Raw genomic sequence first — 12,344 nt, forward strand, 5'->3', positions numbered from 1 at the left:
TGGGAGCCCAGAGGTGGACAGGATGGGGATGGGATGGGCAGGGGTAGGGAGCAGACTTGGAGAGATGCCTCTCCCTGTCCGCTTTCCGTCCCAGGTGCAGTTCCTGTCTCTTGAGCCTCCTGCCGTGTGTCTATCTCAGACTCCAAGCAGAGACCCCAGGTGCACCTCCAGGCCAAAGGGCAGAGCACAGCACAGCGGGCCCTGAGCATGTGACCAGGAGTCTCCTCACATCCCTGGCTTCTGAACGACATGCAAAGCCACCAGCTCATTCTTCCCCGTCAGGAACCAGCAGCGGAACCTGGGCTGACTGCCCGCTGGGCCCCGGGACCCAGACAGCCACTCACATTGCAACCTCATGAATAACTCAGCACCTCCCTGCTGCCTACATCTCCGAGGAGCCTGTGGCCGCTGGACCAACTCCCCCCTCACCCTGCCTCTCATTGCTTTAAATTTTCATAGGCTGAGGCTCAGTGGCAAGTGAGTGGCTCTAGGAAGCTGGGGCAGGATGTCCTGGGCAGGGGAGCTTGAACTCTCCTTGGTGGAGGCTGGCAGGGAAGGATCCCATGGAACAGGCCCAGCTCCCTAGAACTCTGGCAGCCAAAGCAGAAATGTAGCCAGACAGGAGTGCCAAGTGTGGGCTTCAGCTTCAGAGGGCTTTAAGAGAGGAAGAGTAAGCTGGGTGACCTCGTACAGACCCCTGGTCAAGGTGGGACTGGGGGGCCCCTAGTGGTGCAGTGGGATAGGACTGCAGATAAATCCCAGGGTTCCCCACCTATAATCTTACTGCCCAGAAACTCCCACCCTGAAGTTGGAGCGCCAACAAGGAGACATCCAAGAGCCCAGAAACTTCCAGGACTTTTCTGGGGCCAGACTGTACCGGCTGGAGGCAGTGCCCCGGGTGGGCCTGCATGGACATCCCCATCAGCAGCAGAGACTTCCGCTGCCTGCAGCTGGCCTGCGTGGCTCTCGGGCTGGTGGCTGGCAGCATCATTATCGGCATCTCCGTATCCAAGGCTGCAGCTGCCATGGGCGGTGTCTTTATTGGCGCTGCTGTTCTGGGTGAGCAGGGGCTGGGCTGGGATAGGGAAGGGAGATTCTGGAGGTGCGGGCAGGGGCATGGTCAGGTGAACAAGGAACAGGGAAGGGCTGAGTCAGCAGGAATCAGCTGGGGAGAATGGAAGCTAGAGGTGTGAGCAAGGCCGCCATCAGGGGCACAGGCGGGAGAGGAGGGATACGCTGGGGCTCCTTCCAGCCACGGGGAGGAGAAAACAAGGGGAGCTGGCTGTCACACTCCTTTCTGGCTACTCCCGCTGGCTCTCCAGCCCCAAGTTCTAGGCTGTTGGATTTGTGGTGGGATTCATCAGCCTATCTGGACGGAACAGGGGGTTGATGGCGGCAAGTAAAAGGACAGAGCTCCTGAGGACTCTGTGAGCCAAGACAGGCTCCAGCTCAGAAAAAGGGTTTCGTGTTCTTTCCCTGTTTGCCTCCACAGCAGCTGTGTCCATCTGTCTGTCTGTGTGGGCCAGGCCCACTGATTGCCCCGCAGTCACGCTGAATGTCATCCCTCACACCACCCCACCACCCCACCACCCCAAGGCCAAAAGCAGGACCAGAAGCATCAGGCTAGTGGGCTTTGGGTATCTACACCTGTGGGTTCTGGCAAGATGCTCATGGGGGATGGAGTGGGGGCAGGCAAGGCAGGACTGGCTCCACTGCTCCTGCTCCTGCTCCCCAGGTCTGGGTGGGGAGGAGCATGCTGAGGACAAGCGCCCAGTCCGGCCCTGGGGGCCCTGGGGAAGCGTGGGGACAGCAGAGACGCAGTGGCGGTGTCAGCCAGGCTCATTCCAGCAACCTGCTCTTCACTTAGGAACGGTGGAGCCAGGCAGCTGGGGCCTTCATAGTCTGTAGCCTCTTCCCCAAACAGACACTGCCCCCACCAACCCAGACGCACACACCCACGGGCTCACATTTACACACTCACAGTCCCAAGTCTGCACACTGTGCTCCTCCCATGCACACCCATATCTCACAAACCACCCCTCAGGCTCCCAGCCCACCCACAGCCTCAACGCTCACCAGGCCCCCCCGCATCACAGAACCCCCTGTGTCTCTTCTCAGGGTTCCTCATCTTGGCCTACCCCTTTCTGAAGGCTCGGTTCAACCTGGACCACATCCTGCCTACCATAGGTGAGGACTCTCCCTGACCCCAGCAGACCCCTCTGCCAAGGACTGTTCCAGACCCTTTGTGCATTCATCCGTGACCCACTGTGCAGCTGGGATGAGCCCATGTGTGAGACCGCACTAGCTGTCTGTGTTAGAGCTGCTGTGTGTGTGTGTGTTGTGCAGGCGTTGCCATGACTACAGCACAGCAGAATCCAGCCCGGTGCCTGCAGCAAAGGTGCTTGAACCAGCTCAGAGCTGGGAAGTCCATCTCCCTTGAGGGATTTTATGACTCCCCAAAGCCTCCAATCTCTCTAAATAACTCCCTCTCCATCCCTGAGCCCCCATGAAAGACCCTCTATTTCCCCTAAGACCCCATGGCCTCTGCATAGCTCCCACCTCATCTCAGCTCCCCACATACAGGCTGCCATCTCCACCAATCCTATGGGGCTTCTCATGGCCCCAGTTCTCCCCGGGACCTCACCTCCCTAAAAGATCTGCCATTTTCTCCTTCAAGGGCCCAGTTCTTTTTCTCCTGCCCAAATCAGCCCAGATTATGTGAGACCTAAAGGAATGCAGCGGAGCAAAGACAGCATCAGGGATGGAGACTAGACAGCAAGAAGACTTCCCTTCCCAACCTGGGCTTGATTTGGGGAATGGCTCAGTAATCAGGGGGCTTGGGGTGGTCTCATCCTGCAGGGAGCCTAAGAATCCATCCCCATCCAGGGCCAGACCACGGGGAAGGAAGATCCAGCACCAACGGCAACAAGGAAGGTAAGTTCCAGAAATTCCCGAGTCCATCTTTCTTTTTTTTTTTTTTTTTTTTTTTTTTTGAGACAGAGTTTTGCTCTTGTTGCCCAGGCTGGAGTGCAATGGCACAATCTCGGCTCACTGCAACCTCCACCTCCCAGGTTCAAGCAGTTCTCCTGCCTCAGCCTCCCGAGTAGCTGGGATTACAGACATGTGCCACCACGCCTGGCTAATTTTTGTATTTTTATTAGAGATGGAGTTTCTCCATGTTGGTCAGGGTGGCCTCGAACTCCCAACCTCAGGTGATCCACCCGCCTCGGCCTCCCAAAGTGCTGGGATTATAGGCGTGAGCCACCATGCCCAGCCTGAATCTGTCTTTCACCTCTGCTCCCTGACTGAGCAGCTCTGTGGGGCCCGGGAGCCTTGAGCGGCATGCCAAAGGGGCTTCCCCAGTGCAGGGGGACGGTGCTGCTGGCAGTTCCCCCATGTGCACAGTCAGACCCTTGCTGCTCCAAGCTGAACTGATCTCCTCTTGCTTACTCTGAGGGCTTCTGTCTTGCCCAGCATGGACACTGGAATGAGGGCACCTCCCTGCCCCTTCCCCTCCCTCCCTTTCCCCTCCCCCAGGTCCTATGCCTCAGTTTATTTTCCCACTCCCATCTCCCCCAGGATCAGAGGAACTCAAAGGGACCCAAGGCTGGGGTTCCCAGTGCCCAGGGCAGAGCTGGGATAGAATGGGGAGGGCGGGACGTGTCAGGGGACAGTTTCAGCCAAGTTTAAAGAGGCACCCATGGGTACTAGCTTTAACCACCCCAGTTTAAAGTTCATACCCCAAACTGGGCATCTCCTTGTTCCTCCACCCCACACCTGGAAAATTCCAGGGCAGGAGTTTCTCAAAGATGGTCCCAGCCCAGTCTCTGCCACCAGGGGTTGGATGCCTAATACTCAGTGAAAGGCCCCATTCCAGACACTGTTCTGAGCCCTGTTCATCTATTATTCACTCTCTTAAGTCTCATAACAACCACATGAGGGCAGCACCATCATTAGTTTCACTTTACATAAGGGGCAACCGAGGCACAGGGAGATTTAGTGACAAGCCCGAGACCACACAGCCAGGAAGTACGGCAGCCAAAGCTCAAACCAGGCAGTGGGCTCCGGGGTCCCGCCTCTACCCCTGGCCTATGCTGCTGTCCTCTTGAAAGCCATCCTGACTGGAGGTACCTCTTTAAACTGGGCTGAAACTGTCCCCTAGGATGCTCCCCTCTCCCCATTCTATCCCAGCTCTGCCCTGGGGTCACCAGGCACCCCGGCCTTGGGTCCCTTTGAGTTCCTCTGACCCTGACAACTCCATGGGGACCTGTCAACTGAGGCAGTCCTCGTCCCTGGTCTCTCCCCCAGGAGCCCACAGCAGCCTGTCCACCGTGAGCAGGACCCTGGAGAACCTGAAGCCGGGGACCCAGCGGGCTGAGGAATGCTGAGGCAAAGTCTGAGGGGCTGCCCCTGCCCTGCCCTCCCATCCTGCCTGCTGCCCCTATCTCAGTGCCCTCCTGGGTTAGAAGACCCGAACCGGAGACAAGCCAGGCCCTGCAGACCCCAGAGCGGCTGGAAACAGTGTCTGGAATGGGGCCTTTTGCACTCGCCCGGCCAAGCCTCTCCAAAATGGATTCCACTGGTGTGGGCTGGGGCCTGGAGCAAGGTATCGCCCGACACCCCAACAGGGTTCCCATGTTTCAGGCTCCTGCCCTGGCCTTTCTTTCTGGACTGCAGCTCAGCTTTGTTGCCTGTTCGATCTACTGATTTTTCTCTGGAATTTGGGGTCCAAGGCCCTGACTATGACCAGGATGCCCCAGTCCCTTGCTCTAACCCAGCTACAGAAGTGAACCACAGGCCCACAAGAACCATAGACAGGGACCCTCCACCCCCACGGTCTAGCCCAAGGGCTCTAGAGCTCACTAAGCCCAGTAGAGGGGCTAGACAAGATTCTTTTCCAAATATCAAAACTCCTGGCAGTTCCTCAGGGACAGGCTCTGAGCTGCAGTGAATCAGATGGGGGGAATCTGAGGGGCTCACAAAGGGACAGGTACAAACAACCTTGCCTGGGGGTCAGAGGAGGTGACTTCTCAGCTGAGCCCGGGCCTGAGACCCTTAGTGTCTAACTCCACCACTCAAGGCTTTTCGCGATCTGATTTCTCTCTTCCCCCATCTTCTCACTGCTCCCTGAACAAGCAAAACACATTCCTGTCTCCAAGCTTTGCCCTGTGTTCTCCAGGACCCTCCCTGCTTCTCTCTGCCTATCAAACTCCCCACTTTTAAAGGCTTCGTTCAAAAAAATCTCCTACCCACGTGGTCTCCTCATTCTCTTCCACCAACCTCTGTCTTGCCACCTTTCAGGCAGGGTTGAAGTCTTCCTTTTCACAAAACAATTAAGCCATCTTAAGTCTACTGAACGTTGCCCCTGCTCTAGTGTCTAGCACCAGACCAGTAGGTGCTTAATAAATGTTAATGGATTCAATTTAATGGAAAAACAATTCCCTAGGCTTTCCCCAGGAAGCCACTTCAAAGTCCTATCTACTGTGGGTAGAGCAAGTTTGGAGCAAGGAGGCCCAGGTGTGGCCTCACAGAAAACATTGCTCCTCCCTCCACACCTGCACCCCCCAGGCAGAGTTGTTTGACCTCTACAGAGATACCCTCTCCATACGGCCTCTGGCCTGGTTTAGTGAGCAGAAGACAAGCTAGAAATCACGTCCTTCCTCCAGGATCAATGGAGATGGCACTTCCTTTTAGAAGCCTCCCCTGACTTCACTGCTTCCCAGCCCCAGGGTTTCCCTCCTTCGTAGACCACTCTGAGTGGCCTTTGTCTATTTCTCCTCTTAAGAGTGGGAGCAGAGGGCCAGGCACCCAGAAGACAGCCCAGTGGATGTTGGAAAACCAGTTTTCTGAAGCAGCAGAGTCCATCTCAGATGGGAAAGCTGAGGCCCCACTGGAAAAAGGACTCATCGAGTCCCATGGTGAAAGGTCACCGGGCCAGGCCTACAGCCAGGTCTCCTATCTCTCCCTATCCAAGGCTGTATCTTCTGCTGTCCTCTGCACAAGTGGCAGGGATCAGTTCTCTGACCACAGCGCGACAGACCTTCATGAAGGGGCTGCCTTCCACAAATGCTGGCCAGGTGTAGAGACTTCAGTTCCTTCAGCCGAGAGAAGCAACTTCCTCTCCTTGAATTGCCCTCTTCCCCACCCAGCTGCTGCCTATTCCCTGCCCCTTCTCCTTTCCTTCATCATCATCAATATCTCAGGCTGCTGGTCCCTCCTCAATCAATGAGGAGACCCTTCCTCCTATCCATCTTTGATCCTCACCTCAGTGCCCCAGATGTCCCAGGGTGGAGGGGGTGGGAATGGGGGATGTGGAGCCTGAGCTGTGGAGAGTGTGGTTCCCTACCCCCGCCCATCAACCCCTCTCAGCCATGCTCTCCCCAGGGTGGGGCTATGGAATCCCCGATGCCTGGCGGGGCCAGGCAGAGAGATGCTGGGGCCCAGGTGGAATAAATCAAGGAATGAAAACATACAACAGCAAGAGCTATGTCCACTGGGGAAGAACTGGGTGAGGCTTCAAAAGACCCTTAAACTGAGTGGAAATTCTTGAGCCTGGGACTCTAGTTCCTCTTTTTCCCTGCAGTGGGCTTCCTGAAACATCTTCCCTCCAGCCCAGGTGAATATCCCAATACATCTTGCTCAAGTACATCCCCAACCTCAACCTCCCCACTCCCTCCCCGTGGTCACAGGAGTAGTCAATGTGGAGACATGCAGCTTCTCCCCCTCACACTTCGAGAAAAGGTGAGGTCAGGCCTAGCTGGCATGGGTGGTATGGTAGGTAGCGTTAGGGAGAAGTAGAACCCTCCAATATTTCAGCATGGGACAGGGGCGTAGACAGGGACAGGTCCCTGAACCAAGCTCTTCCAGTGGTCTGTTCAAGAAATGAAATTAGTTCTTTCCAATAGCCATTCTCACACCAGGACTCTGACTGTGACTGTGCCAGGCCCTGGGCTGGGTGCTGAGAACACACAAGTGATCTAAAGGTGGGGAGTACTTGGTCCAAGCAGATTCCTTGAAGTCACATGCCTGCTGGGCCAACCTGGACGAGGACTGACTGCACAGGCTGGGGCTGGAGTCTGGAGATAAAACTCACATTCTGGTTCCCAGGGGCTGGGGCAAGAGGCTGTGGGGCCTTGAGCCTGGCTTTCCCCAGATGCAAAGACAGGATATGGTAGCCCTCCCCCACAGGGCCACTGTCAGCATGAAGGCTGCCTGGCACACAGTCACATCAGGTAGGGTTTATGAATGGATGAGTAAACGAATGAAGGCAGAGGTTGGAGAGATGCTCTTTCAGCTGAACTCCTCCAGGGTCTGAAAAGTCAGCACACCTGTCTTCCCTCCCACACAGCCCAGCCTTGAGATGGACCTGCTGCCCAGCACTTCCTCCCCAGCCTTCATCCCAAAAAGCTCCTACACACACCACCAGGAGATAGAGTCACTCCCTAGACAGGCTCATGTCCACACTCCTTTCTAGGGTGCAGGATTGGTGGTTGATTGGGGAAGGGGTGCTGAAAACAAGTCCATCCCTGGAAAAATCCCCCCTCCCCCGCCCCACAGCTCCAGCCCCGCTCCAGAAAGAAGAATCCATTTGAAGTTGAAGGCAGAGCCAGTTCGACTTGTACCCCTGCCCTAGAGTGAGTTGCAATATATCGGTGCCTGGCTCTCCGAAAGTGCGGACGAGACGGTGTGGGTGGGCTAGGAGTTATTTGCAAGGGTGTTTGCAGACCGTGAAGCCTAGAGGAGAACGGGAGAAGGACGGAACGGAGCGGAGAGGGGAGGTGTATGTAAGAACCCCGCTCGCCCCGGGTTGAAGGGGAGCTGTGGGTCGGCGGTCAACGCTTGAAGGAGAGGGGTTCCGGGTGGCGGGAGGCGGCTGGGGACCCGCGCAGGCCAGCGCGCTGGCTCCTCCCAGCCCACCGCTGCCGCCGCCGGGGCTGCTTCAAGGGAGCCGAGCGGAGTGGGAGCGGGTCTGCGCGTCTCTGCCCTGCTCGCAGGGGCGGGGGGCCCAGGACGGGGCGCCCTTTTCCACCCACCTGCTGATCTAGGATCTCCAAGCGGCTCGGCCCAGGACACCGCCTGGAAACCCAGCCGCGTGGGAGAGGGCGACCCCACCTCCAACCCCCTTGCTGTGCGCCGGCCTAGCCCCTAGAAGTCAGCGGACGGCGGAGGAGGTGGCCCGGCCTCTCTCCTGACGGTCCTGCGCTCGCGGGATCCTTCCTTCCTGCTGACCCAAGGTGCTCAAGGGTCAGCCGGGTCGGACCCGCAGGAGAGTGTCCACGGACCGGCTCAGGCAAGTGAAGGAGCTGGGGGACGCTGGCGGGAGGGGGCTGAGGAGGGGACGCTTACCTGAACTGGGGGAAGAGACTCCATCCAGCCTGAGCTCCGGGAGACAGGAGTAGTGCCCAGACAAGTGGTCAAGAACCTGTAGCCGTGAGAGGACAGGGTTGAGAAAGATAGGGAGCAGGAGAAGGGGAGACACTCCGCAGGCACTGGCCGCTGGCTCGGGGGCTTCCTCTGCTCCACTCTGACCCTGCCCTGCTCTGAACTGGGTAGGACTCTGCCCTAGAATCTCACCTGCCCCCTCCACATCCTCCCCAAGGCCCAAAGTGAGGAGGGGATGGGAGAGAAGAGCGCACAGAGCAACTTCAAATCCAAGAGACAGGGGAAGCCAGGAGGGCAGAAAACGCCCCTCTGACCAGTGCCTCCCCCACCATTTACTTAACCAATATTCACTGGGCCATTTATTTAACCAATATTATTCACCTGGGGAGAGGCAGGCACCGCCCCTCCCCCCGCCCCCCGCTGGGGATACTGCAACAAACAAGGTGGACATAATCTTGGCCCTCAAGGAAGATGGCTGGGGCCTGCAGACCTGGACACAGGAGTCATGGCACCATGAGGGTATCCGGAGTTTATAAGAGCCCTGATTTGCAGAGTTTTGGAAATCTGAAAGAAGGAAGGAAGGAAGCAGCATCCCAGCTGCACTCTGAAGGTAGAGCTGGGGTCAGCCAGGGGAAGAGAAAGTAGGCTCAGGGCTCAGGCACAGGGAGCTCACACACCTGGTGAGGTCAGCCCTGCAAGAGCAAAATCAAGGCGGGGGTGGGGAGGGGGGCAGGGCTGGGCAGCAGCCATGAAGATCCTAGGAGGAGAGATGGGGCAGTGGTGAGACTAGAGAGGAAGGGATGGATTCTGGGATGCTTGGCAGGGAGAGTCTGCAGGGCTTAGTGATAGATGGCAAATGTGTGGAGGGACGCCTCGGGAGACGAGCTGAGGATGAAGCCCAGATTTTCTGGCTGGGTCTGTGGGCTCTGTGGGCGAAGATGAAATTGAGGGAAATGTATCCCAGGGGAAGAGTATGTTTCCAGGAGGGAGGCTTCAGTAGGTCCCAAGCTCTGGAGAGGTCAAGTTAGCTAAGGGTTGAACAGTGTTCATGGAATTCAGCAAAAAGGAGTCAGCTGGTGGCCTTGGTGAAAGCAGAGTCTATGGTGTGATGGGGCAGAAACCAGACTGGAGTGGATTGGCTCTTGACAAGGAGGTGAGATATGTACTGTAGACAGTGCTTTCAAGAAAGGGACAGAGTGTTAGCTGGAGGCAGTTGTGGGGTTGAAGGAAGGTTTTGTTTCAAGATAGGAGAGGCCTTCTTAGGTGCATCCAGTGGGAGGTACAGTCCAGTGAGCTCAGACTAGGAAGTGGGAGGTTTCCCAGAATCCTTAAGGACCACAGTGATGCCAGGGATGTGGATGTACAAAGGGCCCATGCCGCCCAGCTGTGGTTTTTCACCTACAAGGCTTAGCAGTTTAGGCATAGACTTGAGGTGGCAGAAAGCCAGACTGTTGCAATTGAGGCTTTGCTGGCAGCTTTGGCAGAAGGACAAAGGGACAAATGAAGTTACAAGAGAGTAATGGAAATAAGGCAGTTTGGGTTCTTGGATAGATGCAGACAGAAGTGGAAGCAAGAGTATCGTGGAGAAAACCTGGAGAGTTCCAGGTATTGCATGAGATCAGAGAACAGTTACAGCCAGAGGCAGTGTGGAGTTATGAAGGGCACAGATTTAGGAGACACACAGCCTAGGTTTGAATCACAGCTCTGCCCTGTATTACCATGATGTCTGTGACCTTAGGCGATTCTTCTAACCTCTCAGGCCTCTGTTTTCCAATCCATAAATTAGCAACAGCGGAAGTGCTACCTAAGGGTTGTCATGGGGCTTAAATGAGTTAATATATATAAAGGGCGGCCAGGCGCAGTGGCTCATGCTTGTAATCCCAGCACTTTGGGAGGCTGAGGCCAGTGGATCATGAGGTCAGGAGATTGAGACCATCCTGGCCAACATGGTGAAACCCCATCTCTATTAAAAATACAAAAATTAGCCAGGTGTGTTGGTGCGCACCTGTAGTCCCAGGTACTCAGGAGGCTGAGGCAGAAGAATCGCTTGAACCCGGGAGGCGGAGGTTGCAGTGGGCCGATTGCACCACTGCACTCCAGTCTGCACAACAGAGCAAGACTCCATCTCCAAAAAAAAAGTATATATATATGGCTTAGAACAGTGTGCTGTACCCGTGTTTGTATGGAGGTAGCAGTGGAGTTACAGTCAAGAGTAGGGTGTCAGGGTTTCTCAGAGGTGGAATAGCTCAGGGTGATGACAAGGGTGATAAAGTCCTGAAGGTGATGAGGTATGAGGAAGTGTAGCTGAAGTGGAATGAAGGAACTGAGCATTAGAGATGAGAAGTCAAGAAACTAAGAGGGCAGAGGGGTTGGGTCGTTGGGCAAAAGATGCTGAAGTTCCTCAGGCTGAAGAGGAAAGCGGAGCTAGTTCCAGAGCCTTGGAGGGGAGGAGACAGACAGGAAGGGCAGTTCCACTCCTGCCAGTGTGAAGTCCTCTCTCTCCACCCCTCTGGCTGGATCCAGGCAGCTGAGTTGCTTAGGGTAGAGGCAGAGGCCCAGACTGAGGTTAGAGATCCCAGTCTGGCCACCTATATAACCCCTGCTGGGGACTGTGGCCTGAGGATTCTGTTGGGGAAGTGCGAGAGCACCAGGAAGGACTGGAAGGGAGCATCTTTGGATTGTTACAAAGGCTTGGTCTAACCAACACAGACCTGTGATCACTCAAAGAAGCCTTCAGAGTCTTGCACCACTGGGGCCTCTCAGCTGTGCTGGAAGCCAGAGCTTGCAGGGCCTGCAAAGACCATCTAGATCAATCTCGCACTTTACCAATGGCAAAGCTGAGCCCCAGTGAGGGGAATGGTGAGTGCTTGCCTTTTGCCAGCATGGAGACCCATTGTGAATGGGGAGGCGCCATCAGAGCAGCCAGAATGGAATTCCTGTTCACCCATCACCTCTCCCAGGGGCTCCTGCTCTCAAGTACCTTCCCTCCACCATCACACTTCCAGGCAAGGAGAAGTCTCCAGGGCAGCAGCTCATCTCCACCAGATAGGCAGGCAACTGACAGTGTGTGATATGTTGGCCTGTGTCTGCAACTCTCTGTGTGTAATGCATCTATGCATCTGTGTTTGTATTTCTGGATATGTCCGGTCACTGCGTGTGTGTCTGTGTGTGTGTGTTCGTGCATGCACATGGGCTCAGGGAGGAAGATGATAGATCCCAGGAATCAGACACAGGAGCTGGAAAGCCACGCCTTCAGGCTTCATCCTCAAACCTTGTTTCCAGCTTGGAGACTGTTTGTGTGTGCGTGTGCACACACGCACAGGCACACATGTGTGAGTATGCATGTATATGCATGTGTCTATGGTGAGGACAGGCCCATGGATTGGCTAGGGTGAGGGTGATGGTAGCTCTTTGGGCTCTGGGTATGCAGAATTCTGCTGGCAGAAGCTGAGAGCTCCCAAGGTAGTGAATAAGCCCCAGCCGGCAATGAGTAAGAGTGATGTAGGAGGTTCCTGAGGATGCGGGTGCTGGGAAGAGGGCTGGCCCAGATTTCCAGGGACTGAGAGGGAACAGAAGGGCTAAGACTAAAAGGAACAGAGGAGTTCATAGTGAGCGGTAAAGAGCTCAGACTGAGCAAGTGAGGGGCTCAGCCTCCCATGGAGGACAGAGGGCTGGGGTCCCTGGCTGATGTCTGGACTGAAGCCCCCACACCCAGAGGCTCTTGGGCCTTTGGACCAGGAATCTGGAGCCAAGAGGCCTGGCAGCTACCTCTAGTCAAGCAACTGCTCTTGTGCAACACAAACATCCCAGAACCATGGGTCGGGGGCAGAGGGGGGCACAGGCTGACCTGCTGACCTGAAGGGACTTCAGACAGAGACTCCCTCTCCAGGAGCTCTTGCCTTCACCTACTGAGGACCACCCCCTTGAGCCCAAATTTTTTAAATAAGCAAATATCTCTATAC

The 12,344-nt window shown here is 55.9% G+C and overlaps 1 protein-coding gene across 2 annotated transcripts; it reads left to right on the plus strand.

Annotated features, from left to right (window-relative positions):
- Positions 1-476: 476 nt before the first annotated feature.
- KNCN (kinocilin) lies at positions 477-6,472 on the plus strand. Of its 2 annotated transcripts, XM_054489266.1 has the most exons (4): positions 477-1,059; positions 2,119-2,187; positions 2,860-2,934; positions 4,309-6,472. In XM_054489266.1, exons 1-4 carry the CDS (start codon positions 909-911, stop codon positions 4,386-4,388), a joined length of 375 nt encoding a protein of 124 aa, XP_054345241.1. In that variant the 5' UTR covers positions 477-908; the 3' UTR covers positions 4,389-6,472. The 2 variants fall into 2 exon arrangements, with proteins under 2 accessions (XP_054345241.1, XP_054345251.1); XM_054489276.1 differs by lacking the exon at positions 2,119-2,187 and having other exon boundaries at positions 909-1,059; positions 4,309-6,467.
- The last annotated feature ends 5,872 nt before the right edge of the window (positions 6,473-12,344 follow it).

This window comes from Pongo pygmaeus, chromosome 1 (genome assembly GCF_028885625.2).
Source record: "Pongo pygmaeus isolate AG05252 chromosome 1, NHGRI_mPonPyg2-v2.0_pri, whole genome shotgun sequence".
Classification (NCBI taxonomy): Eukaryota; Metazoa; Chordata; class Mammalia; order Primates; family Hominidae; genus Pongo; species Pongo pygmaeus.